The sequence below is a fragment of the Wyeomyia smithii genome, chromosome 1 (genome assembly GCF_029784165.1).
Source record: "Wyeomyia smithii strain HCP4-BCI-WySm-NY-G18 chromosome 1, ASM2978416v1, whole genome shotgun sequence".
Taxonomy (NCBI): Eukaryota; Metazoa; Arthropoda; class Insecta; order Diptera; family Culicidae; genus Wyeomyia; species Wyeomyia smithii.
This window is the reverse complement of record NC_073694.1, coordinates 58,524,482-58,551,742: the sequence shown is the minus strand read 5'-3', so window position 1 is coordinate 58,551,742 and position 27,261 is coordinate 58,524,482. Positions and strand designations below refer to the sequence as shown.

General features: G+C 41.8%; 1 protein-coding gene across 9 annotated transcripts in view; it reads left to right on the top strand.

Annotated features, from left to right (window-relative positions):
• LOC129717239 (partitioning defective 3 homolog) overlaps nucleotides 1-26,323 on the top strand; it is a 169,453-nt gene extending 143,130 nt beyond the window's left edge. For 3 of the 9 annotated variants that reach the window (XM_055667113.1, XM_055667098.1, XM_055667104.1), the window contains exons 2-10: nucleotides 9,019-9,648; nucleotides 19,280-20,055; nucleotides 20,125-20,833; nucleotides 20,891-21,497; nucleotides 21,560-22,031; nucleotides 22,128-22,657; nucleotides 22,719-23,325; nucleotides 24,245-24,739; nucleotides 25,066-26,323. In XM_055667113.1, coding sequence (XP_055523088.1) covers nucleotides 9,466-9,648; nucleotides 19,280-20,055; nucleotides 20,125-20,833; nucleotides 20,891-21,497; nucleotides 21,560-22,031; nucleotides 22,128-22,657; nucleotides 22,719-23,325; nucleotides 24,245-24,739; nucleotides 25,066-25,444 — 4,758 coding nt within the window. In that variant the 5' untranslated portion in view covers nucleotides 9,019-9,465 and the 3' untranslated portion in view covers nucleotides 25,445-26,323. Of the gene's footprint in view, nucleotides 1-9,018; nucleotides 9,649-19,279; nucleotides 20,056-20,124; nucleotides 20,834-20,890; nucleotides 21,498-21,559; nucleotides 22,032-22,127; nucleotides 22,658-22,718; nucleotides 23,326-23,479; nucleotides 23,551-24,244; nucleotides 24,740-25,065 lie in introns of all 9 variants that reach the window. The other 6 variants (XR_008726674.1, XM_055667107.1, XM_055667134.1 and 3 more) reach the window with 6 other exon arrangements.
• The last annotated feature ends 938 nt before the right edge of the window (nucleotides 26,324-27,261 follow it).

Here is a 27,261-nt window from a genome sequence, read left to right as displayed (position 1 = left end):
GAGTGAAAATGTAAATTTTCCTTATGGCAGTATTTTTTTTTTCGTTTATGCATGCTCAGTTCTGTTGAAAATGGCGTTCCATGAACTGTACAAAAATAACGGCAGATAGTTTACGGTAGACCATTCTGAAATATAAAAAAACAGATGATTCCGATTGTGAATAAAATCCTGCAAACTTCAACAATGATTCACAAAAAAGCTTCGCCGGTTTTTAATTTTTCTATGGCAGATGGCTTACCCTAAATTATCAACTTGTCTCTTCCGAAAAATGTTCATACAGCTTGCAGTATACTAGAAATCCTAGTTTGAAATCCATCCATCAGTTAGTTTTTAATTTCAGATCGGTAAAATTACTCTTGATTGGACATTTAGTCAATTCACGTATCTTTCTGATGTCTGTGTCAGAAAATCCTGAATTTTCAACCTGAATTACATCGACGCTGGATGATTTAGACTGTTCCGTTATTGTTAATGCTGTGAAAATTTATTAATAAAAAATTATCCCATCGGTTCGAGATACAACACAGCGAAACAAGCCATACATTGATCAAAACAAAATTAATCTCGGCAACTCGGCGGCTACCGAGGAGAGCATCTTCAGGGCCGTGCAAATCGCAATTCATTTTCTATTCATGCATTCCAACCTTTAGCACATATCAACCCATTAACGCACCATTAGCATTCAATCGAAGGCTTTCATCTACTTATAGTGCATTGTTTACCTCTATGCACCAACCTGCACGAGCATATTCGCGCAAAGATGTTTCGATCCGTGTTCCTCTTTCTCTTGTTCTCGCTATGCTAATTGACTGATGCAGTGGAGCTTGATGCAACTGCCGGTGCGACGCAGCACCAATGAGTGACTGCTGCTGGATACCGTTCGTTGATGTTCCTGGCGGTGGGGCGTTGTGTTCCATCCCTGAACTAACACCCTGCCTGCTTGCCTACACTAAACAACGCGTGCCGAAGGTCTCTCTCCGGCCGATGGAAGTGGTCGGAACGAATCGCCGATGAATTATAATAGAACGTTTGTCAGTTGACAGGGCTTGACAGGCGGTTGTTGTCACAACACTCACACACTGAGCGTCATTGTCGATGTTTAGCTCGACTGATTCCAGCCGCTCGGAAACTAATCGTCCATTAATCGTGTTGGAGATTACTATCTAAATTGGTGTTCTTATTTCGCAGTTGGCATGGGTCAATCTGTACTATCTGGTAATAAAACACAGCTCTTGCATTGCACTGCATTATAAAACAGACTGCATCAGAAATGCAACTGCGCAACGCAAACAAAATGTAAAGAATTCCTGTTCGCTCGGTCGAAAATTCCCGTCTTTATTATACAGCACAATCTGCATTTATTTGCTGTCAAGAAATTCAACTCAACTTAGGCGATAGATGAAACAGGTTTTGTGCACACCTTTTTTACTTCGCCGCCACTGAAACGAGCACACACACAGACAAACACGATTCGAATATCATTGATTCTAAATGCATTCAATCGAACTGCTAGTGTGACTTGCCAGAGACAGTAAATTTTGCCGGCTTGACTCGGTTAGAACTGAAACGAGCACACACACAGACAAACACGATTCGAATATCATTGATTCTAAATGCATTCAATCGAACTGCTAGTGTGACTTGCCAGAGACAGTAAATTTTGCCGGCTTGACTCGGTTAGAACTGCGAAATCTCGGCCATTTGACGGCAATTTATGCGCTGTTCAATGGTTTACTTGTGTCGTTTCAAATAGTTTTAGTAAAGATCGTTTCTACGGACCCTTCCTAGGAAGAAAGCTGTTTCCTCTCGCGTGGTGCTGCCCAAAAGCCTCCAGAAAAACCAGTTTCCTAAAGTCGGTCGTCAACCTGCCCTGCTGTTGGCCATCATCCTTCAGAAGGTCAGCGCAGCAGCTGTCGTGGATTCGGGGATCGGTTCGATTCAGACGCGGGTGCCTTTCTTCCTACACACACCTTTTCGCGTACTCGGACTTGGCTCTGTGCCTTTCTTTTCTGGGTGATTTTTTTTTTTGCTGAAAGAGGGAAGAAACTCGACGCGCCGGGACAGGGTCCAATTGACTTACTTACTAAAAAAAGAAACACGAACCGTTTATGACAGCTTCCAATTTCCAAACCAACCAAACCGCTGTCAATTGTAGCTCGAAGAAAGGGGCTAGGAGAAAAGAAATTTTACTTCATCAAACATTCTAAATTACACTTCAAAATGTCATGACTATTTGCATGTTTTTCAACTTTTATAACTCAGAGATCCACATCCACAGAATCCGCGATTTTCTCCCCGTCAAGTTAGATTTTGAATACTCCAGCGCCTGGAACAAGTTTCTCAAGCTTGAATACGTCTCTCCTAATTTGTCAAATCATGGTTGAAAGTGGTGAAGCCATCAACGCAGCCTTTTTTTACAATTTCATAAAATAACGGAATAGCATAGCACTTCTACGGCACACTTCTTACATCTTGTTGCCTCTTCTGTCTGCTCTCTTCATCGGCACGGGTGCTTTGTTGTTTCCAGTCACCGAAATCACCTGAACAGAAAAAAAAAATAAAAAAAAAAACTAACAAAGCTCCCCATTTTCTCTGCCATATCAGATCAACACTCGAAGCCAAAAAAAAACGCTCGATCGATATGTGTTACGTTGTTCGCCGTTGTTAGTTTCTTCAGTTTTGTAGCCGGGTTTACGGGTTTTAGAAGTAGGTGCCACGCTTTCTTGGGCACCATCACACCATAGTGGGGAAATCGATTGCAACTGAATGGACGCAAGAGCGAACGCGTAAACATTGGGAAGGCCGCGGGGCACCGGCGGAATGCTGCTCGGCTTCGAGTGCTAATTGATCTTTTTCGTTGTAGTGCCGAAGAAGTTTGACACGTAACTTTTAAGCCAACAATACTAGTAGTTATTCAGATTTTTTGGAAGATTTTCATTGCATTGTTGATGGTACAAATTCGCGATAAACCTTCATTTCATGCTTCAAACCATCAATCAGTCGCGCTTTTGGTTCGTCAATATGTAGTCAATCAATCGAATCGAATTGACCGGCCTCTGTATGGTTGCATAATATCCAACTGGGCAGCTGGACCTCGCTAAGGGGGTCACAACATTTGTGGGAGGTCGATATGCCAAACCGTAGCAAAAAACATCTACGCCAAGCCTGTTTGCGGGTTGTGTTGCGTTGACGCCTAGCCTATCCCGATGATTGGACTGTCCTGTCCAGTTTTGTTACTTCTTGTTTTGGGTCGTCTACCACAGTTGTCTTGTTAGTCATGAGTTCTGTTGCGTGCAGAGTGGTTGGTAACTAGTTTGACATTAGAAAAAGATTATTAAAGGTATTAGTTTGGCTAAGTGTTTCTCACGTCGTGTTTACCCTAAAATTATGAGCTTTTGATACCAAACACCCAAAAACTACACAAAACAATGTTACTTGAAGTGTGTGCAGGAGTGTATAGCCGGTCGCTTTTTCCGCGGTTTTTTTTCGGCTTTTTTACGCGACTCTTTTACGCGGACTCCGGAATTTACGCGGATTCCGGAATTTACGCGTTTTTTTTTGTGCGGATTACGGAATTTACGCGGTTTTTTTCGCGGCACGTAAAGCGACTTTAGTGTGATTTGAACAATAATTTTCTTAGGGCAAAATGTTACACATTTACTCCAATATTTTGAGTATTTGAGGCATAGAACACAAATTACGAAACGCGAAAAATCTAGATTTCAGACTCTCGATACATACACATACAGAGAGTAAGATGACAAAAAGAAGTTTTTTCACGTCTCTATCGATTCCAGATGCTGTTTATTTGAAAAAAAAAACCTAAACTACCCGGACGAAAACTTATGAAACTCTAGGGTTGCTAAATATTGGATTCTCACAATCAAACGCTCTGATATTTAGGTTTCTCATAGATTCCTCACATTGGAATCGTGGACGTCTTCGATTAAGAATTCGGAAAATGGAGTCCTCAAAACTGGTCTGTTTAAAGGACTAGGAGTCATGAATGAGAATCATGTATTGTGAATCCATCGGATTCGAAACCTTCAATTCGAAGGATTTTTAGAAATCAGAACTCGCGGGAAGACACTTGAGTTTCGCATGGACATCGGAATCGTGAAAGAAATTTGAAAAAGGAATCCTCAAGACTGCCTGGTCTATAGGACTAGGAGTCATGAATGACAGTCGTGGATTGAAAATCCTCCGGATTTGAAATTTTTCATTTAAAAGGATTCTCAGAATTAAGAACTCTCGAACACACATTTAAGTTTTGCATAGATTTTCTAGGGTTTCGCACATTGGAATCCTGACTAAAGATTCCCCAAGACTGCCCTATCTATGGAACTAGGAGTCATGAATAAGAATCGTGGACTGGAGTCGAAATATTTCATTTTAAAGGATTCGCAGAGCTGGAAACAATCAACAAAGGATTCGCTCTAGCTGGTTTACAGAGATTTTGAAGGGCACTAGAGAAAGTATTATGTAAATCGTTAATTAGGGAAGGCGAAACCTCATTACAGAATTCATATCAGATAAACTAAAGCTTGAGTGACGATTTTTATTTCTGGGTAATCGTAATAAAGACAACTCATTGAAGCGGTGGCCAATGACCTTTTATTCAATTTCCAAGCATAAGCTACAAAAAAATCTATGAATTTTATCACTGGGAACCAAAAAATACCTAATTTTCTGATATATGGATACTTTTTTTAGTTACTACACTAGCCACCATTTTGTGAATAAACTTTTCTTATTTCATGTTTCACGTTCGAGTTTAACATCTGATGAAATTGCTGGTCGTGTAGCAATGCACAGATGTAAAGAGCAGCTTCGTAGTGCGAATGCTGTCATTTGGCGGTTGCTAACACATACGGTTATACGGATAGCGTATCTGCTATCCTGCGCCATGGTATTGTGCAAATTTTTAACAGTTCACATCCGGCTGCTAGCGTGTACGGTTGTGTACGGTCTTCGCAGCCATCTCAAATCAGAATCCTTTTTACTGAATGTTTGGAAAAGTTGGAAATTTTGAGTTTTCTTAGCCATAATCCTACGACAAACGCAGGTTTGTGCATTCAGACACAGACCTTTCTTATTTTTGACGTTGGACTAACGTCTATATCGAAGTTAGGCACCTGAATTTAAAATCTAGTAATTCAACCAGGGAAAGTGGTCTGGTTTTGAGCGCTTGTATACCAATCATTTCTTTTCAGAATATCGAGGTTCTGGCATCATCAGAATTTTTTTTACGGTTAGATATATGTAACAAAACAGTATTGTGTATTGTTTGAGATACACTATTGAAAAATTGGTAAATAACATCGATTGTCGAAATCATACCGAGCAACCAATCACTACCTCTATTCTCAAACACAGCCGACAGTAACGGATACAATCGATCTGACTTTGTAAACGAATTGTTATTGTTTTGCTTGAGGCCACTGTTTCCGAAGCTTTTTTACTTTCCTTATCATTCCCTATTCTTCGAAACTCCTCCCTCTTTCCAAATAACTGACGAAACCTTGATATCTAAGGTACCATTCGAACATTTCACTCCATCATTTACATTCCAAAATTTTACCGGTATCATACGCACGCCATCGAGTTGAATTTCTCATTCGTGCGTTGACCGGCAAAGCGGACGGTTCTTTCTGGAGCAGCAGAAAGCGGGTGGTGGCAAATATTGGTCGCTTATTGGAGCGCATGCCATCGAATTAATTTTCTAATTTGTTAAGCGGACTGTTCTTTCTGGAGCAGCAGAAAGCGGGTGGTGGCAAATATTAGTCGCTTATAAAAGCGCACCCTATCGAATTAAATTTCTCATTTGTTTATTGACCGGAAAAGCGGACGGTTCTTTCTGGAGCAGCAGAAAGCGGGTGGTAGCAAATATTAGTCGCGCACGCTATCAAATTAAATTTCTCATTCGTTCGTATTTATGGATTACTATTGCACAAGTGTGGGTAGCTATAGCGGGTGTTTGTTCATTAACATTCATTGAAAATACTAAAACGCCTGAAGGAACACGGTTGTGAATTTTGCTTCACAGCAGCGATTTGAACTTCTTCAGCCAGTCTTTACTCATCAAGGAACAATTACTGCCGATGAATGATCAACATATATTCGCTAGAAACTTCATTTAGATCAGAACAGGTTCTTTTAAGTACCTACCATAAATCATCGGTAAAAGGAGTCCAATAATTTATCGGTGAAGTTTTCTCAAAGAGCATACATTTAATTTTCGATTTTGTTTCTCGGAGCGCGATTTTATTTTCGTTTCTCGCACACAGAGAAAAAAAAACAAACCTAGTTTCTATCGTGAAAAATAACAAAACATTTAGAAATGCTCTAAATCATAATTAAAGAAGTTATTATATTTTCCTGTCACTCGCCAAAACCTTTATAACAACTACGCAAAAAGCGTATAATTGAGTTCTTGCTTTTTTAAATTATTGAAATAAACGTAATTTCTTAAAATACATGAAGTTATATGCTGGGCTGGAGCTAAAGTTTTGCTAATATAAAAGATCCATTCTTTTAGTATATATTATTATTTATGACGCTTCTACGTCTCCGCATTTAGAAATACACTGTTAGATAGAATTGCAGAAAATACTAGAGATACAATTCCGTCTACTATTTGTTTTAATGGAATATAAAAATACCGTACACACTTTAAATAAAACACCGAATTCGGTTAAACTTTACCGGAATCTCAGCAGCTGAACGTTCGGTGAAATCTTCGGTGTTTCCGAAAATTACCGAACAGTTTGTGAAACCACCAACCGAATGTTCGGTAATTTTCACAGCTTTTTGGTAATGTTCTAAACCGAGCAGCCAGTACAATTCACCGAAAGAAACTTTAAAAACGAACAAAAATACCGAACGCACCTGTAAAAAATACCGGTGGCAGAAAAAGTCGGTTATAAATGAGCCTAAATCAAACTAAATTAACCAGCTTACTTACGAAAAATGTTAGCGACTCGTACACCTTGTTTCAGTAATTCACTTTCCAAATTATAAAAATATCCTATGTTTACACACAACAACAATTAAAACAAATCAGCAGCACCAGTAAAAAATATTCGCGTCTTGCACGGTTGCACGTATGAGAAAAATGGCCACCACATTCACAATTTGGCATTTTTACAGGTTGTTCGGTAAAAAGTTATACAGATTTCAGTGAATGTAAAATTAAGCAAATATTTCGGTAAAAATTAACAAAATTTAACAAAATTATGGTAAAACTTACAGATTTTACAGAACAGTCGTTAATTTGATGCTTTTTTGCAGGAATACCGGTATTATTACACTTTACAGATAGATTATTGTAAAAAAAATTCCGAACGACTTTTTTTTGATAAAGTGTGTAGTCCAACGTCATGCGGTCGTGTCGTGGATACCACCCTCCTACTTTTGTTTTTAATTTGGCGTTTGTTTCGATTGTTTCACGCAATTTTTTTCCTGCGTGAAAGAAATGTTTGTGTTCACTTGAGGTCTATTTTGAAAACTCTTTTTGCATTAGTAGAAATACCTTTTTGTGGTTTCTATGCGTCTTTTTGCACGAATTGTTGAACGTAGATTTCGAAGTTGACGCAGTTTCTTACATAGATTTTTGAGTTTCCGTGGTTGTTTTTGAGAATTTTCCATGAATTTGTTTTGCACCCAATATGATTTGATTGCTTATATTTTGTATACGCTTATTCAAAGTTGCGCATCAATTCCCAAAATCAAATATTCCAATAGTCTCTGATTTCCCTGACCTTTGATTTTGTTTTTCTGACTCTCATTTTGATTCGGACTGTGTTCTTTAGTCACTTTCTATGCAGCATACAACACGGAGAACATTTTACTAGTGAAATTTTTATTATTTTTACCTAATTGTCGCATCACAAAACGAAACATAAATAAAACTAATGTCCCCCGGTTTCCATCGGTGAATGTTCGAAAGTAAGATCTTCACTCTTCATACCCCACAATACGACAATAGCGGCTATCAACCCCAGCCGGTCCGGCGGTCACCCTGTAGCTTTCGTAAAACGCAAAACAGCTGTTTAGTGATCTCTGTACGATGATCATTCAGCCGAGTGAAGGCATGTTTCCTTTATTGGTCAGCTGCTGCGGCACACTGCTGCTGCAAGTTCAACTGGCTGACTAAGTGCTGGTTGCATGCTGTGCATGCGAACACAGCAGCACGAAGGGAAAACGGTGTAACTTTCGATTCATGCGAAAAATAGGCATGGAATTCCGAAAAGCCTACACCGGTTTTGCATGCCCTACCCGATCGAGCGATCAGAAGGTACATACATGTCTTGAAGGAAGGTGGGTGGGTGGTCGGTCGGCCGGTCGGGATCAGTGACAGTGTTGTATTTTGTATTGTTTCCAGCGCTGCAACAATAGTTTTCACCAGCTGGAAAAATCTTGTTTCGTTCGTATAGCTGAGCTATGTTCCGAATGTACTTCCTCAATATTTCTTTTTTTTACTCATGTTTTATTTACTGCTTTGACGAGTTCCCCTCTGGTTGGCGGATCTCCGCCGACTCGCGAGAGATAGTGCTGCAGAGTCAATCAACAGAAGAAAACATGTTCGCTCATGTGTATGTAACAGCAACAATTCGCAACCCGGTAATTCAATCTTCACGTAGTAAAACGCTTGCGGTACAGCTCCGATTTGGGATAGGAAAGTACGCTGCACGCGGCAAGCGTGAGAGGAACTTGGTTGGAACGGGTGGGATGGAAGGGAAGGTCGGTAGTTGATCACACGACGATCACTTTCCCCCAACTATCTGACATCTATCGTCAACAAACTTCAGTACCCTTCATTTTCTTTCACTTAATGTAGATGCAAACAACGATTAGTTGAATTATGAAAAATAAAATGAAACTTGTAAATAAGAGAATTAGAAATGGGAAGAACCGTCCCTGCGTCACTAAATCTCCACTTCGTACATTCAAAACTGACAATGGACATCTTTGTAACATGAATGTTATCAATTCTATTTTTTCTCTCGAAACAATCAGTAGTGCTTGAACGTATGACAAAATGGTGACGGTGTGTGATGTGGTAATACTATCCGCTGTCAACAGCACTGACGTCCATGAATAATCAGCTGTTGATCACACAACACCGCAACAACAGTGCACAGTGAGAAACCGGTCCGACGACAACGGCGTCGACGGTAATGTAATACACCTTACTCGGGGGGTTAAAACGAACGTCGCGTGACTCGAGGAAGTATCTACTCTTCTCGCTGCACCGGAAGAAGAAGGTGACGAAAATCATTCAAGAAGTGGAAACAAAAAAAAGAGCAATCGATCCACCACTCCGACCCCCGTGTGTAGTAAGGAGGTGGGCTCGATAGGTGGTGTAATAGCAATTGTTGCTTCCGATCCGATCGTCGTCGTGAAGAAGAAGAATGTGCGTGACTTCCTCGTTCGTTGTCGTGTGAGAGACAACCTGTTCGGAACATGATGAAGAAGAAAGCCAGTGTGTTCGAGCTGCCACCCAAGTGCCCTGCGCTGGCGGACAAAATTACCGGTATTTTCGGCTGGCGGCACACGTACCGGGTCTCGCAGAAGCAGAAGGGCATCGCGCACTGCCAGCAGCACTATTTGCACAAAACGTACTCACTCAATTTGCCCCGGAAAACGGTAAGAGGTTTGGTGGATGGGAAATGGGTTGAGCTAAATGTTGTCAGTTGTAATTTTATTTAGTAGTTATGTAGGCTAGAAAGCTTGTGAGAACTTTTATTTAATTTAGTGAAAAAAGTGTAATTAAAGAAGCTTCAGCTCAAAATGTAAATGCAATGTTTGTATCCTGTTATTAATAGAAATTGTAGCTTCAACTTCGAAGTACGATAGTGATCGAAGTACGATTGTAGGACAACCAAAATTTACAACTCCTTAAGCTTGAAGAACAAAGTCAGCTGAATTTTTCTTTTATAAGAGGATTGGACAACTTGTCCAGTTGATAATTAAACACAGAACTAGTACAATTTAAAGCATTTCCACAAATTATGGGGAATGTTATTGGAAGATCATCAGAATGAAGATCAGTATGAGTTAAAAAATCACAACATGAATGGCTTTGACAGGGTGGCGAAATTCTGGAAAAAACTGGACAATCAAGGAATATTAGGGAACTCAGTTTCCGATCAGGGAAATCGGGGAATATCAGGGAAAACTGAAAAAACTGAAAAGACTTTTTACAGAGACGCGTTTTTTTTTCAGCATAAAAGTCCAATACTGTACTTCTGCTGTTCGATTTCATATCCGATCAAATACTTTGTTTCTTTGGTATATCAGAGTTGCGTTTATTAACGTTGCATTTTTTCATAAGGGAAATTAATACCTTATCTTACCTTACCTAGCAGGCTAGAGCCGGGGTGGCTCGTGCTGTATCAAGAAGTCGTCTCCATTCCACTCGGTTCTGGGCTATATGGCGCCGTGCTCCCAGGCGTCTTATCACTCGCAGGTCACTTTAAATCTGATCAAGCCATCGTGTACGTTGTGCTCCTCTGTTTCTGGTGCCGGAGGGGCTACTGAAATGAATCGTTTTAACCGAGTTGTTGTCCGGCATCCTTGCGACGTGTCCGGCTCATCGCAATTTGTTAACGTGAACTATGTGCTATCGGGGTCTCTCCTAGCAGTGCGTGCAGCTCATGGTTTATGCGTCTGCGCTATGCTCTGTTGTGGTCAGCGGTCACCAGCGATCCTAAGTACACGAACTCGTCCACCACCTCAAGCTTATCGCCGTCTGCGATGATCCGGGGTGAGAAGCTAACATTGTTCTCCTTGGAGCCTTTGCTGTACGTAAGAGTCGTCTCCATTCCATTCGGTCCATGGCTGCAGTTCGCCATCTCTGCAGTCTGCGTAGGTTCCGTAGGTCGTCTTCCACCTGATCGATCCATTTTACACCTCTCCGTCTCGTCCCTGACGGATGAATCATCTTTAGCGGGCTGTCGTCCGACATGCTTTCGACATGCCCAGCCAACAGCAAACTGCCAATCTTAGCGGTGTGGGCGATAGATGGCTCCTCAGGTAGCTCCTGCAGTTCGTGCTTCATTTGCCTTCTCCACGTTCCGTTCTCTATCTACAGTCCATCGAAGATGGTACGCAACACCTTCCGTCTCATGCCCGTAGAGGACTACCGGTCTGATCAGCGTCTTGTAGATGATTGACTTGGTGCAGAGCGTCCTCCGGAGACCAAAGTATGCGCGATTTCCTGCCATAATGCACCAATGAATTTCTCAACTGGTATCGTTGTCGGCAGTTACCAATGAGTCCAGGTACACGAACTCATCGACCACCACGATGTCATCACCACCATTTTGAGTCGATCGGCGAATTCAAACAGTTGACTTTTGGAATATCGTGTCACTCATGTTAACTCCCGTTCTTCTAATGACACCTCGTGCATAATTTGCCATAGCTGGTCTTTCTTACCTGCATATACTTTGTTTTTGACGCATTGGTCAGCAATTCAATACGCTTAGCTTCCTCTTTTAGTCTGGAGTAGGGTATCCTCGACCGTCATCAGCGACGCCTTTAAGCTGAACCCGTTTCGTGAAAATCGGTCCATTCGAGTGGATGCCCACTCTTCGTATGACACCTTCGAAGGCGATGCTAAAAAGCAAACGGAAAAGTCCATCGCTTTGTCTCAATCCTCGGAATGACTCAAAGGGATTCGAAGGTATCCCTATTTATTATCACAACTAAATTTTTGTGCACCCAGTCGTCAATTAAGAAATCGTAAAATATTTTCGGAAAATTCTCACAGAACAAACTACTCAAAAAATGGCCCAATAAATCGCATGTTGCGTCACTATAATCAGCACTGCGAAAATATCGACATCACCATGGGCAGAAATCAAATAAAAAAACGACTAACTACTGGAAATAATGTATAGAATATAAGAAAACATTGTATTATTATAACTGTAGTCTACATTTGCTTGACGAAATAAATAAATAAATAAAACACGCACGTGACACATCGCACGATTCATGGAGGCCCTGATCAGCCGCGTCAGTTTATCCGGTAAAATATCCATGTTCTCGTGCATGATCTGCCATAGCTGTTCTCGATCAACTGTATCATAGGTTACCTCGAAGTCGCTTTAAAATGCGTGAACACGTTGTACTCCCGTACTTGCGCGATCTCCCATAAAACTCGCCTGGTACTGCTCCACGAACCTCCTGGTTGAAGGTGTTAGACGTTAGATTAGAACTTGGGAGAGTATTTCATAAGCAGCGTTGATGAGTTGCAGCACTCTAGCTTGTCGCCCTTGTTATAGATGGGGCAGACGCCTTCCTTCATCCACTCTTCCGGCAGTTTTTCCTCTTCCCAGATCTTGGCCAAGAATCAGTGCAGTGCTCTAGAAGTGTTTCTTCACCACATTTGAAGAGCTCACTCGGTAGGCCGTCTTTACCGGGTCATGTACCGCTGGTACTCCCAGGTCCGTTCCAGTTCTGCTTTTATTTGTTGCATTCAGATGTTCATCAAAGTGCTGCTTCCACCTGTCGACCACTTCGCTATCGTTCGTGATGAGATTACCTTCCACATTCTTGCAAAAGTCGATTCGCGGCACATAGCCTTCACGGGATTGTTTAATCTTCTCGTAGAACTTTCGCGTATCGTTAGCAGTGAACAGCTCTTCTAGCTCTTCATGATCACGATGCTCCTACTGGCACTTTTTACATCTCACCATCAGATTCTCGCTGGTCCTTACACGCAGGTAATTTATCCAGGTCCGGCTATTTCCTGTCACCGCTGCCACGCATTCCCCAGCATACCAGTCGTTTCTGTTCCTGGTCGACGTGGATTCCCTGATGGCCATGCGGATCCAGCCATCTGCGGTAGTGCCACGTAAACTTCGTAGACTGCACGTAGAATTCGGTAGCTTGGGGGTTTCGTAGCTGCTTGATGTTGAGCCGTGGGGTACGGCTATATCGTGACTGATAGACTCTCAACAGTTTTGAGCGCATGCAAATCGCCACTAAGTAGTGGTCTGAGTCATCGTTAGCACCTCGGTAAGTTCGTATGTTGGTGATGTCCGAGAGGTCAATTTGGTTCATTGTTCGTTGGTCGGGTGATTTCCAAGCTGCTTGTGGATGTCCTTGCGAGAAAAAAATGTACTTGGGACCACCAATCTTCAGGAAGCTGCAAAGTTTACGCATCTTTGGTAGTGTTCGACATCGGAACGAAAACGTTGGGTCCGTGTTCCGGTCCGGTCCGGTCCGGCAAAAAATCGGAACCAGCTCGTTCCGGTCCGATGTGGGTCCGGTCCGATTGGCTTCGTTCCGGTTCCGGTCCGGAGTCCGGTCCGAAGCCGGGAACAAAAGTTGCCAGTTTTTTCGAGAGCGTTATTTTAGTTGAAAATTTATCATGAAGACTTTTATGCATGTTGGAATGTGTTTGACTAAATCAGAACAATACAAACTAAATTTTGCAATTTGCTTTTCAATTTTTTTATTATATTTTTTTCTAATTGATAAATTTGGGGTGCAGTAACAAAAAAGGCTTGTTCTACAATTTTCCTAGTTTTGGAACATTTGAACCAGTTGATCGATTTTCAATCTTCTCAGATCAAATTGAAGGTAATTATTTCTAGTTATAAGAAAATATACCAAAAAAATAAATCTGCGTGATTTTGCGAGGCGTATATATAGAGTTATTGACACTTTTGTCAGGTTTATACATTTTAACATTGTAGAACAAGTTTTTCTTTTACCTACAAAGATGAAAAAGTTAGATACTTGATTGCATCGAAAATTTTGGTCACCATAATTTTTGATAATTTTTCAACAAGCGCTTTATCATATGTAACATTTTTGTAGAAAAATTTTTTTCTCGTAATATTGCCATAGAGCTCTAAACCCAAATTTCCCTCTAAATTTGTGTTGTGCACTAGGGTGTCAATCATCGTATGAAGAAATAGTGAACAGCAAATTTAAAAAAAATAACCTATACAAAAAGTTCACCAGCCCGAAAAAACACCCTGTGCTAAATTTCAGCTCAATCGGACTCAAAATGGGGTGGCGCAAAGCGATTGAAGTTTGGCCATTTTAAAATCCGAAAAATCACCCAAGGGGGGGGGGGGGAGAAGTACGTGAAATTTCGGTTTTCGAAAAAAAAATTTGATGTCAAATGACTCAAAAACGCATGAAACGTCGGGAATTGGCGTCATCTAAATTTTTTTTTCTTTGAAAAAATCGACTCTCTGGGACTTTGGACCTGTTTAATTGGGGGAGGCGGAGTTAAAACGTTTAGAATTTATCCTCTGAAATTGATCACTAGTCTCTCGAAACAACCTGTAGAATGATATACACTATGACTTACATCGAATACATTATGTTTCACTAGGGTGGTTCATTTATTCATCATACGGTGGTTCATAATATTGTGAGTCATATATAAAAACAAATATTGTGAGAATATGAGGAATAAATGAAAAAATCACTTTTCTCTGAATACAACTAGGAAAATTCCTGAAAATGTAATATTTGTTACAACATTGTCTTTAGGGTGGCAATGTTGAATTGAAGAAAATACCATGTAGAATGGCAATATAATCCAAAACAACATTTTGTAGATAAGTTTCGAAAAACTACTCTGTGCAAAAAAAAATATTTATTACAACCGAAACTAAGATTGTGTCTCGTGGAAAATGTTGAATACTTTCATGTAACTTGCAAAATCATCATAACCTCATCTTCCTAAAAATCTATGAAGGCGCAATCAATGAATACCTTATCACAAAGCAGTTCCACAAAAAATGTCCCAGTTTTGGTATATTTTTTAAATTGTCATTTTTAATTTGGCTGAAACTTTGCGTAGACGTTTCTATAGACAAAAGATGCCATTTTGTGTTATTGGTTTATTTTTTTGAAACATGACTCATATTGAAAAGCTGTTGTAAAATGCTATTTTGAGAAGGTATTGATGATTACAAATATTATTAAAGCCAAAATGGTTTGTTTGATCGGTGTGACGTCTTCGGCATAGTTGTAGATAATAATTTTGTCTTTCAAAAAAAAAAAAAACAGTCTAAAAAAATAATTCATTTGTTGTAAATATAAAAATATTTATTTAAAAAAAGCTAGAAATAATTTAGAAATATTTATTTAAAAAAGTTCATTTTTTTTAATCTGATTCTTTTTTATAAAAACTACAAATAATTTCTTCAACAATGAAGCCGGGAAGATCATAGAGAACATGTTTTTTAATTTTAAATTTTTATGGAAGGACAAAATTACTATCTACAACTTTGTTAAAGACACTATGCCAATCAAACAAACCGTTTTGACTGTAAAAATATTCTCAATTTCCCATAGAGTGCTCTATTGGAAATTAAACATATTTCTACAGCCAAAACGGTTCGTTTGATCGACATAGTGTTTTCGGCAAAGTTGTAGATAATAATTTTGTTCTACCGAAAAAAAAAATATGCTTCTTGAAAGAACATTAAAAAAGTAATTTTTTTTTTCAAAAAATTATTACTTTCAAAATCAGATTTAAAAAAAATGAACTTTTTTTTATGAACATTATTAATATTCTTTTAACTTGTTTTTTTAAATGAATATTTTTTTAAATTTTAGATGTTTATTTTTTTGGAAAGACAGAGTTATTGGCTTTTCCAAAGACGTCACACCGATCAAACGAAACGTTTTGGCTTTAAAAAAAATTGTAATCATCAATACCATTCAAAAATTGCATTTTTCAATAGCTTCTCAAAAATGAGTCGGGTTCCAAAAAGTTTAACCAATAGCACAAAATTGCATCTTTTGCCAATAGAAACGTTTATGCAAAGTTTCAACCATATCAAAAATTGTCGATTAAAATGGTTGCCCATTTTTTGTGGAATTGCTTCACAATTGAAATTTTGTCGTTGCAATAAAGAATTCTGCCTCGTATTTCATAGAAATTCATTTTTCAAGTGGTTTTTTAGCTAAAGATGGAAGATATTTGTTTTGTTGAAAGATACTTGGAAGAGAAAAAAACCTAAAATTTCTTGTTAATGATGTCACTTTCCAGAAAAAACATACTTCAGCACTCAAACTGGAAGGGACTGTTGAAATCTAAGCACCATCGGCAAAAAAATATAGGAAAAAGAGAGTTCCTGTGGATGTTTTAATTATCTATTGTTTCTTGATGACGAGTAATAATGAGAAATATTATATTGTGTATTTTTATGTGTTTCATTTTTCAAGCAAACAAAAAATTCAAAAAAGGATCATCATTTATCCTCATATTTTCACAATATCATGAACCACCCTATGTCGAATAAATGAACCACCCTAATGAAACATCATGTATCCGATGCTAGTTATAGTGTATTTCATCATACAGGTTATTTTAAGAGACTAGAGATCAATTTCCGAAGATAAATTCTAAACGTTTTAACTTCGCCTCCCACTATTGAAAAAACAACTAAGTCGATTTAAAAAAAAAAAATTTCAGATGACACCAGCTTTCTCGACGTTTTAGCGTTTTTAAGTCATTTGTTTGGCATTATAAAAAAATTGTCGAAAACCAAAGTTTCGCGTACTCCCCCCTTGGGTGATTTTTCGGATTTCAAATAGGCAAAACTTTAATCGCGTTGCGCCACCCCATTTCAAGTCCGATTGAGCTGAAATTTTGCACAAAGTGTTTTTTCGGGCAGTTGAACATTTTGTATAGGGTTTTTTTAAATTCGAGATGATCATTTTTGCTGGCACCCTATTGTGCACAGATAGCAGAGATTACAAACGCCGAACTGAAGACTACCGCGCTGATATAAGAAAAACGTCGATCGTCAGGCATCGTTGATCTGCCGAGTGCCGATAGAGTTCTATCGAAAAAAAATTCGATGCTATTTACCGGTAACTCTATTTCTCAATGTGTAATTCTCAAACTGATTGAGCATGTATGCCGATGGCATTTAATTACGCACAGAAGAAGTTGTGCGATTCTATCAGTTGTTCACTAGTTTCGAAGTGATAGTAGGAGCAAATTTGAAATAGCAACAAATATGTACCAATCAATGTCTTTCTAATTTTTTAAGAACCATGTGATCAATTAAAGCATATATTACAGGTTAAAAAGGCGAGCAAGGCTATATGCGTTGACTTTTAATAAAAGCAGCGAAGAAAATCTAAAAGAACAACTTGCTGCGTTTTATGACCTAAATTAAATAATTTTTTCTCACCGAAAATGTCCGGGGTCTGGAAAGCATTACCCGGTCCATTCCGAAGTCCGGATGGCTCCGTTCCGGTCCGGTCCGGAAAATATTCGGACTTTGAAGGTTCCGGTCCGATCGGACTTCGGACCGGATTGGACCGGACTTTTACCGGACCCTACCCGGTCCGATGTCGAACACTAATTTTTGGTCGTTGTTGTTCGTCTCGGTGTGCAGACTTTCGTGTCCGATCCCCGGTTTACACAGGTCTTCCCTTCCGATTTGAGCGATCATATCCCCGATGACGGCTTCCTTCCTAGAAGGCTTCCTTTTCAACATCGGGTGTCTTCCTTTATGCGGGCAGTGCACTTCTTTTATTCTCGCCTATTTTCCATCGGTCTAGTTCCGTCACTGTGGTTGTGCCAATCATCTGACGCCCGGGGAAGCGATTCCATCCAGGACCCTAACCTACGTCCTCTTGAATCACGGACTGGCGCCAACGGCTTTACTTCCTCATGCGATGGAAGGCGTGATCCCAGATATTTTTCGCCTCGGAAAATCTCCCGGTTTCGGCTGGGATTAAATCTAGACCAGTTCACACCCTCCGTACATGTTCTCTATTTCGGCAAAGTTCCTGCAGCGCTGCGAAACCGAAGTCACGGGGTTCCAGCTTATCCGGTAGCATCCTTTCGCCACCCGGGATGTTTAGCGATCTACCATGTTCCATGTTTCGAGTGCCCAATCCGTGTCCTTTATTCGTCGCTTAGGCCTAGGTAAACTTTTTTACCACCCTTTTTGATTTGTTAGTACTAAATCAATTGATCTTTTGAAGTGCGAACATATTTGTTTATGAAATAAACAGCATTATTCAAAGTAATTGCTGAATTTCAATTTCATAAAAAATCCGGACTACACTTTGCAGCTTGAAATAAAACATTTTCAGTGTAGTTGCATTGGTATGCGTAATTATAGAGATAGCTGTCAATTTGTTTTGTTTTGATCATTACCGGCATCGTCATTTTGTCTCGTTTCCATTTCATATGTCCATCTCACAAATGTGCTGAAAAAAATTTACCTGACACTTTACACGTGGAACGAGAACCAAATCAAACCAGTTTCGACACACACGTGTGAATGTGTTGGTAACTTCCTACAGTACACTCTGCTTTTTTCGGGTGTAGTCCGAGACAGAAAAAGTGTAATCAGAGACAGAAAAAGTGTAGTCCGGAAAGTGAAATAAAACATTTACGGTGTCAAAAGTGTATTCCGAGTGTAGCTACACCGCGAAAACGAAAACGACATAAGATTCGTAATGCACGACGATCGGAAAAATTGTTTGTTCAACGCGATATCATTTCCATAAATTACGATGACGCGCTATTGACAACGACATGCAGTAAACATGACAGCGCACGGTACGCCAAACCCAGTCTGGCCCTCAGAACGAAAGGCCATAAAATGATAAAAAAAATCACGTCCGTACTGCGGCTTTTATATTTATATATAGCACACCACATTCGGTATTTACCTGTGACACTAGACAAGCAATACACGGGTACTCTAGCGCTATCTGTACTTTACTATGAATGAGCAAGCAATTAAAATTATTGAGACGCAAATCTTATCTTATCGCATGAAAGTACTAGAATCAACAATTATCTTGTTTGATATTGTCATTTACTCGCGTTGTTACCGAGTGTCTACACAGCCGGACCGGGGAACGGCAAAATGACGCTCGATGCAGGGATTGCGCGGAGTAACGTGTTTGTAGTTAGTTAAACCGATTTGTTTTATCTGATCGGTTCCAATTGACGTGGCACGTGTGACATTTTCCCCATGGTCACACTCTCTCTTCATAAATTACTAGTTTCGTTACTAGAGGAATTCAGCTGTGCGATCGATAACAAATACTGCTGTAATAAAAATTCCGAACATTATACGCTATACCAGTTTTGCGGTCACTCTCGCTGCCACCGTTCATCGAGCGTTAATTTGCCCTTGTTAATTGAAGTCACGATGGGCTTGGCAGGGAACTTGGCTACTCCCTTTCTCTAGCTGTCCGTATACGCCAAACGAGAAAATTAACTCTTTTCTTTGTTTTTTTTTTCTTTTTCTGCTTCCAGAACCCAGAATCGTGGGTCGTAGTGCATCACCTTCAGTCACAGTCCGGCATCCTTGATCCGGATGATCAGGTGAGCGACGTCGCGGACGACCGAGAGGAAATACTCGCCAGCTACGAGGACTGCCCGGGTGGACCAGAACCAGGAGTTCCACAGGGTTGTGGGGATGGTGCCAGCGGTAGCTCGGTCGGCACTGGAAGTCCAGACATCTTTCGTCCGGAGCCGGGCAAGTACGGGCCGGAAACTTCAACGCCTCATATTGAGGTTACCTCCAACGAGCAACCACCCGGTGGACTGGGACTGCAAGTGCGACGTGGCAGTGAACCGTCGCTGCATCAGATCGGAGTTACAGATCAGCGGAGCCCGCTGTACAATGTAAATCCCAACGGGCATCAAGACACAAAACGATGGTCCGCAGCACCGGTCTGTCGGAACGACAATGACCCTCCGGAGCGGCTGCTATCGCCATCGAATGGGGTTCCGTACATGGCACCCGAGTGGAACGTATTGCCGGAGGAAGAATCTCATGACAGTTTGCCCCAACAGTTTTCTCGCTCGGGTCGGTTGTCGATGCAGTTTTTGGGAGCAGAGGCCGCCAACGGCTACCGGTGGATCGATGCAGCAGAACGCGCAGCCGCCAACGTCGTTGGCGGCGTATACAATGGAACCAGCGCGAACAGTAGTTTTAACTCAAAATCCCTCCCGCGGGAATCTAAGCGAAGGGAACCACTCGGACAGGCAAATGCCTCCGTTTACGAATCGATACGAGAGAAAGATGGGTAAGTTGCAGGTTGAGTTAGTTGGGACTATTAGAAACTGAATTAACATTTTTCTCCTCCCCTGAACAGTGAAATGCTTTTGGTAGTGAACGAAAATGGCGGTCCATTAGGTCTGACGGCTATTCCGGACCCGGACAACGGTGGACTGCTAGTGCAGAGCGTCGAACCGGGCGGCCGAGCCGATCGGGGTCGGGTGCGCCGGGGTGATCGTATTCTCGAAATTAACAATATCAAATTGATTGGTCTCTCGGAGAGTTCCGTGCAGGAACATCTCAAGAAGAGCCTTTCCTCACCTGAACTGCGGTTACGGGTGATTCGGGCGGCGAAGCATCGCCGGGACAACCGTGTCTCGCAGATGATCGAGGCCGAGGAAAAACCGACCGGCGCCAAAGTGGCCACGGTCTCCCCGACGAGAAAGATTCCCGGGGCTCCGTCGGGGATCAGTTTGCAGACAGCTAACACTCGAAAACCCGGTAAGCGTATCGAGATTACGCTGAAGAAGGGAATTAACGGGTTAGGATTTTCCGTCACCACCCGGGATAATCAAGCGGGACGACAGTGTCCGATCTATATTAAGAATATTCTGTCGAAAGGTGCCGCCGTCGAGGACGGCCGACTGAAGCCGGGTGATAGGCTGCTGGAAGTGGATGGTGTTCCCATGACTGGGAAGTCTCAGAGCGAGGTGGTTTCTATTCTTCGGGCGACGGAGTATGGAGCAACGGTAGAGTTGGTCGTTTCCCGGCAGCATGAACTCGCCGAAACGGAGGAAAGAGAAATTGTAAGTATACTAACAATTTATTTCAGTTGCTTTCAAATAACCCCCTAATATTTTAAGGGCTGCGGGGTGGAAAATGAACAGAAAAATACCCCACCGAAACCACCGCCTCCGATTCTACCAAAATCGTCCGTCAAACAAACCACGCGAGCCAAATCGGAGGAAATTCTCGACACACGCGAAGCGCGATCGACAGTATCGAAGCCCTCAAATGTAGCTAACGGTGGTACACCACCTAATAGCGTTCTGAAGAAACCACTGGCATCGATACTCAAGTCTGCATCAACAAACCAAGTTTCGGAACTGTACCAGGAGCAATCGCCACAACAGCAGCAACCCTCCACTAACAGCCATGCAGGCGGATTTCAGTGGAAGAATCGCGAGATTCTCTCGCTTCACATTCCGGTATACGACACGGAGAAGGCCGGACTGGGAGTAAGCGTGAAGGGCAAAACAGGATCGGGCAACAGTAGCACCGGAAGCACCGGTAGCAGTAAGCATGATGGCGATTTGGGTATTTTCGTAAAAAGCGTGCTGCACGGTGGAGCAGCCAGCCGGGATGGCCGTTTGAAGATGAATGATCAACTGTTGAGTGTTAACGGAGTTTCCCTGCTTGGACAGAGCAATGCAGAAGCGATGGATACGCTGCGGCGAGCGATACAGACGGGTAAGCAAGATAGTAATTTGAATTGTAGGGAGTTGAATTTCATGAGGCTTTCAAATTTTTAGGCGGTAGTAACCATCCGGGCAAAATCATTCTCACCGTGGCACGCCGGATTGGGCGACCAGTCAGCACTGGCGAGTTGCTGGTAGAAACGGTCGATAATTCCAACTCCAGCGATCAGTCCGGAGCGACTGTTATCTATCTCAGTCCCGATAAACAACAAGATAAACCGCAACAGCAGCAGCAATCTTCCAGCGATAAACATCAACAGCACAAACGGTACAGTAATCCGGTGCTGGACCGACTTACCGGCGGTCAATCTGGAAGCGGCAGCAGCAATAGCCTGAATCCTCTGAGTGCCAGCACCACAGTCACCGATGGTGGTAGTCCCTGCAACCAAAGACCATCACCACTATCGAACCATGCGTTACGCAACGAAAGCTACTATATGGCAACCAACGATAATTGGAGTCCGGCTGCCAATCTCAACGGCAGTAACGCGGTCCTTATTGAGGAGGATCCTGAACCAACCTCACCGTGAGTCACGTCATCAAATTGTCACCATTGTTGTCCAATCGTCTTTCGACAATAATCCGAATTTGTAACCTTAATAACACACTGTATTGTTTTCAGAACTTTCCATCTGGTGCGTCCCTCGGATGAAACCAACTCCACGTCGACCCCGAACGGAGATGTCACATACGCGAGTCAGCTTTCTCTAGATACCAACCCGCCAGCGGCGGATGCTTTCAGCAGGGACGCTATCGGTAGACGTTCGATGTCCGAGAAACACCATGCGGCTCTGGACGCCCGAGAAACGGGAACTTATCAGCGCAATAAAAAACTTCGTGAGGAACGAGAACGGGACAAAAAGCTAAACGGTGTCGGATCTGGTTCAATGGAATCACTAACGCAGGTTGGTGGCCGGATGAGTAGTCTGAAGGCGAAATCATCGGAACTGCGAGCCGAGGCTCTGGATCGGTTGGGTGAGCTCGGACCATCGCTTGGTATGAAAAAGTCATCCAGTTTGGAGTCGCTGCAGACGATGGTACAAGAGATTCAGATGGCGGATGAACCACGAGGACCAACAGCGCTGCGGACACCTCGTGGTCGTGGACGAGAGGAAATCCTAAGAGCTGCTGTAGAACGACCACCGGAGACGCGTAAGTTGCCATCAATTCTACCCTGCTAAATCGGTGCGTGATATTTTTTTATAATTTTCAGAAGCCAAAAAGCACTGGCTCTTGGAGGACGCCTCGCCCGATGTCGATTCCGGTGGATTCGTTCCCCGAGGAAGTCCATTCCAGTCGTCGTTAAATGACGGAAAGAATAAAGTTCGCCACAAGAAGAATGGGTTATTCCGAGGTATCGGACACATGTTCCGCTTTGGCAAGCATCGAAAGGATGGCATTGCACCGGTCAGCGATAACGTTCCTGCCGACTATACGGCCAGCTGGGGCGAAGGCCCCCTGACTAACGGAACAGTGGTTGGAGGCAACCAGCAAAAAGGCCAAACGCTAACTGTGAAGAATACCAGCTCGAAAGCTTCCAACGGACCCGCTTCGCTCAGTGGTCTGCCGAATGGTCTTGGATCCTCCGCGGTCAATGGACCTGGCGTGGTTGGAAACAGCACGACCACAAACAAGAGCAATTCGATCGAACGAACAGCCAACAGCGGCGTGGTGGTAAGCCAACCTCCACTCTATCAGCCACCTCCACCGCCACCCCATCAGAATGGCGCCAGCATGCCAACCTCCATTCATCACACCGATGTGTTCAACCATCGGTATTCGCACTACGTCAACTATGAGGAACTGCAGCAGCAGATCAGGTAAGATGCGTCTTCCGCGCTTATCGCAGAAAACGAAGATTGCGTATGTTTTTTTTTTGTTTCCTATATTTTGACATGGTGTGTGGTTATATGTGACGGGAACAATGTGCTAACAACGGTTCGTGTCTAATCCTTTCTATTCCTGGATGTGCAGCTTTCATGTTAACAAGATTCTTTCGTCTCTAAACTTTTAACCTAGAAAACGGGTTTTGGAGCGACAATGGGGTATTACATGATTTGTTTCAATTCGTATTTTAGTGTTTTTACGGGAGCCCAGATTGGTTTTATTGCTAGAATCCATACAATTTTTGACATTTTAAAATAGTTGACATTTTAATCATTTTCGACTACTCGACTGACCTATCTGGTTCTTGGACTGGACTGACCTATCTGGTTGACGGCAGATATCGTGATAAATTTTCAAAAATCTGTCCTTGGTATCTTATGTGCTACACAATAGTCACTTCCGTTGATTCTCCTGTTTCGCAATCAACTGAGAATATTTCCTATTTGGTGACATCGCAGCCTCGATCATCAAGTTTTACTAACATATTACTGCTTATGTCAGTTTACACAGAACTCCCAAACACTGCCAAAAATTAAATATTACGGAATTAGAAACTACGCTGTCATTCTTTTCTGATTTATCACTGGGTTGCATACAACAATGTACAATGCACATAAACTTTACAAATTGCACATCGAGCTTTGGTATCCATTCCAAACTGCTGCTCTTCTTGATACCTTCTATGACATCGTTATTGAGCTGAAATTTCACCATTCTCCCAGCCCGCAATATTTCATGAATCACGAATGGCCAACCGCACAAACCAGCTCACAGTAAAATGTGTGTATAAACCAAAAAACAACTTTCTGTATAAAAAACAACTCGCTTCCCATCCTTAAATGATTTTTCCAGTAACAGACTAACGCAGACATCGCGTGCCTCGTCCTACGGTGATCTCGCTAGTGGTGGTAGTTCCGCTAACCATATTTACGCCCTAATCAGCCGTAGTATCGCTAACGCTAATACCGCTAACAATGCCGCAGCAGCAGTGCGAACGCCTTGCATTACCGACCCGACCAGCGGCCACAGGTCGCAGTCCACCTCGCCGGTTCTGAGTCAGGAGGAGTTCATCTCGAACGTTCGACGTTTCCTGCCAACAACATTAGTTTCACGGCAACAATCCATCAGCCCCACCAGTGCTATCAACACATGCCACCAACGGCAACTAAGCAGCGATTACTGTCGGTATGTGAATCGAGCCCTGCATGGGGACCGGTCACCTACTACGATGACGCTGCCCGGTGTCTCCGGTGGCCATAGTCCAGTAGATTTAGCACTGTCAGAATCTACGCTGGAGCAGATGCGCCAACAGGTGCGCCGCCAGCGGGAAAAGGTGGAGGAGGAAAGGTAACCCCAAACTGGCTATTAACGCTTAGCTTAGCACTAATGATGAGGATAATGTGTGAGGTTGCATCCGTAGCTAGTATACTTTCAATGCTTCCTACTGCAGTAGTAGCTTCTAATTATGCACGCATGATTATTGCCTACCTGTGGGCGTTTGTTGCACGTTTACGATCTAGTACTGCCTGGTAGTCAATTTAGCAACTCAATGATTTAGCGTAAAATATACTGATAGACAAAACTTTCCTGCCGAATAACATGCTTAATCTCAAAATTCGAACCTTCTTTGCTTTTCGTCACAACCACAATCGAACGCAAATCCGAACCATTAGTCGACGTCATCATCATTATCATTCCCAAAGATCGGCCCGAAACACGCCACCAGTAGAGCTGGCCATCTATCATCACCAGCAGCAACAACACCAGCAGAAACTCAAACAACCCCGTCCAGTATCTAGCTATTACGATGGTGGCTACGAAACCATTCAACACAATGGGGGCGGATCCCAGCGCAAATCAAGTCATCCCTCTTCACCTTCGAAACAGCCGCAACAACAACCGCAGCAGCAGCACGGTAACTGGAATGGTGCCATTTCGTCAAACGGACCAACAAGTATGAGTTCCGCGGGATATCAACACCATGGTTCCATCCGTAGCCGGGGTCCCTTTGTGACGCAGGTGCAGATTCAGAACTCGATGCCTTATCAGTGATTGCGTATACATTGCCTTAGATGAAACCAGTACTGTGATGTAGTGAACGGAAAAAAAACGAAAGAGAGAGTAGAAGATGGCTAACACATAACCGTGAATCTATCTAGCAATGGGTCCACTTACCGCCGTGGTCTGTCTCGAGTTTATTTATTTTTCACGCGATTAAAAAAGTGATGTTTTAAATCATTTTTTTAGTTACCATTATTCTCAAATCTGTTGTTATCTTCACTAAACCGTTGACATTTAGAATCAGACTTTTATTTCCAACCACAGAGGTTAAGATATAAAATGAATCTTCTTTTAAGAATTAACGCAGTTATAACGACGAATTAACGCTTTTATTACCCTCATTCATTCATTAATCCAGCCGATGCTAAGCGAACGAAAGTACTTTCTCAAGCATAACTAAAGTGATTAGAGTAGACTTATACAGAACTTGTAAATTATTGTATGATTGACGATCAATGCCAATTACACAGCGGTTTGTGTATATTATCAGAAGCCTAATTATGTTATTATTAATGAATCCTACGCAGAACGTTAATCTCCTCTAGCTGGTAATCTGCATGTGTATATATAGCGGTTATTCGGAAACAGATGATTTTTAGGGCAATCGGAAGTAAGTGACTTCCTCATCAGGAGCCCCATATAGTAGGATAATCTTACACGCCTGCGCATCGCTAGCGTTCCATAAAGTACTTACTTTATTTACTTTACTTTTTTTCGCTGCCTAAGCAGTCATAGATCTTATTTTTCCATCCAACCGATTCCGGAATGTATTAAAACGTAACATGGGAATTACATACACTGTATTGTATAGTACTCAAAAGTCGGTATATATATATGTAAAAAAGTAAACGCAGTAATAATTTCCTGAAAGGATTGTATTATTTCGCTAAAAGAATCACTACCTTGATGAAATAGAATAATGGCTAAAAAGAAATAAGGTGATACTTGATTGTATCTTACCGATGATGTCAATTAAACATTTCACTTTCTTACATATTAACCCTCTCTTTACCATGATTACTCTAGAGCACCATATGTTTGAATGCAAAAAGCCTTTAGAAATATTTACCAATCCTACTCAAAATGCATAAATATATTCTTGAACAATATACTGATTGTTATCGGTATATTGTTCAAGAATATATTTATGCATTTTGAGTAAGGTTAGTAAATATTTCGATAGACTTTTTGCAATTAAATCTGTGGTGGAGTAACCATGTTAGGGAGAGGGTCAATGCGAAAGCAGTAAGATAAAAGTGCCAGACCAAGTATTTATTCATGTCGTTTTCGTTTTCGCGGTGTAGTTACACTCAAACGACACTTTTGACACCGTAAATGTTTTATTTGACTTCCTGGACTACACTTTTTCTGTCTCTGACTACCCTTTTTCTGTCCCGGACTACACCCGAAAAAATCAGCGGTGCTGTAGGAAGTAACCAACACATTCACACGTATGTGTCAAAACTGGTTTGTTTTGGTTCTCGTTCCACGTGGTAAAGTGTCAGGTAGATTTTTTTTCAGCACATTTGCGAGATGGACAAATGAAATGGAAACGGAACAAAATGACGATAATGACCAAAACAAAACGAATTGACACCTATCCCATTATTACGCATACCGATGCAACTACACTGAAAATGTTTTATTTGAAGCTGCAAAGTGTAGTCCGGAAAAGTGTAGCTACACCGCGAGAGCGAATACGACATCAGTGTGATACATTATTTCTTACAAACACAGGTTTGACATAGGACTACGGATGGTATGACAATTTATGGGGCCTATTACAGAAGACGAATGAGCAACTCGCC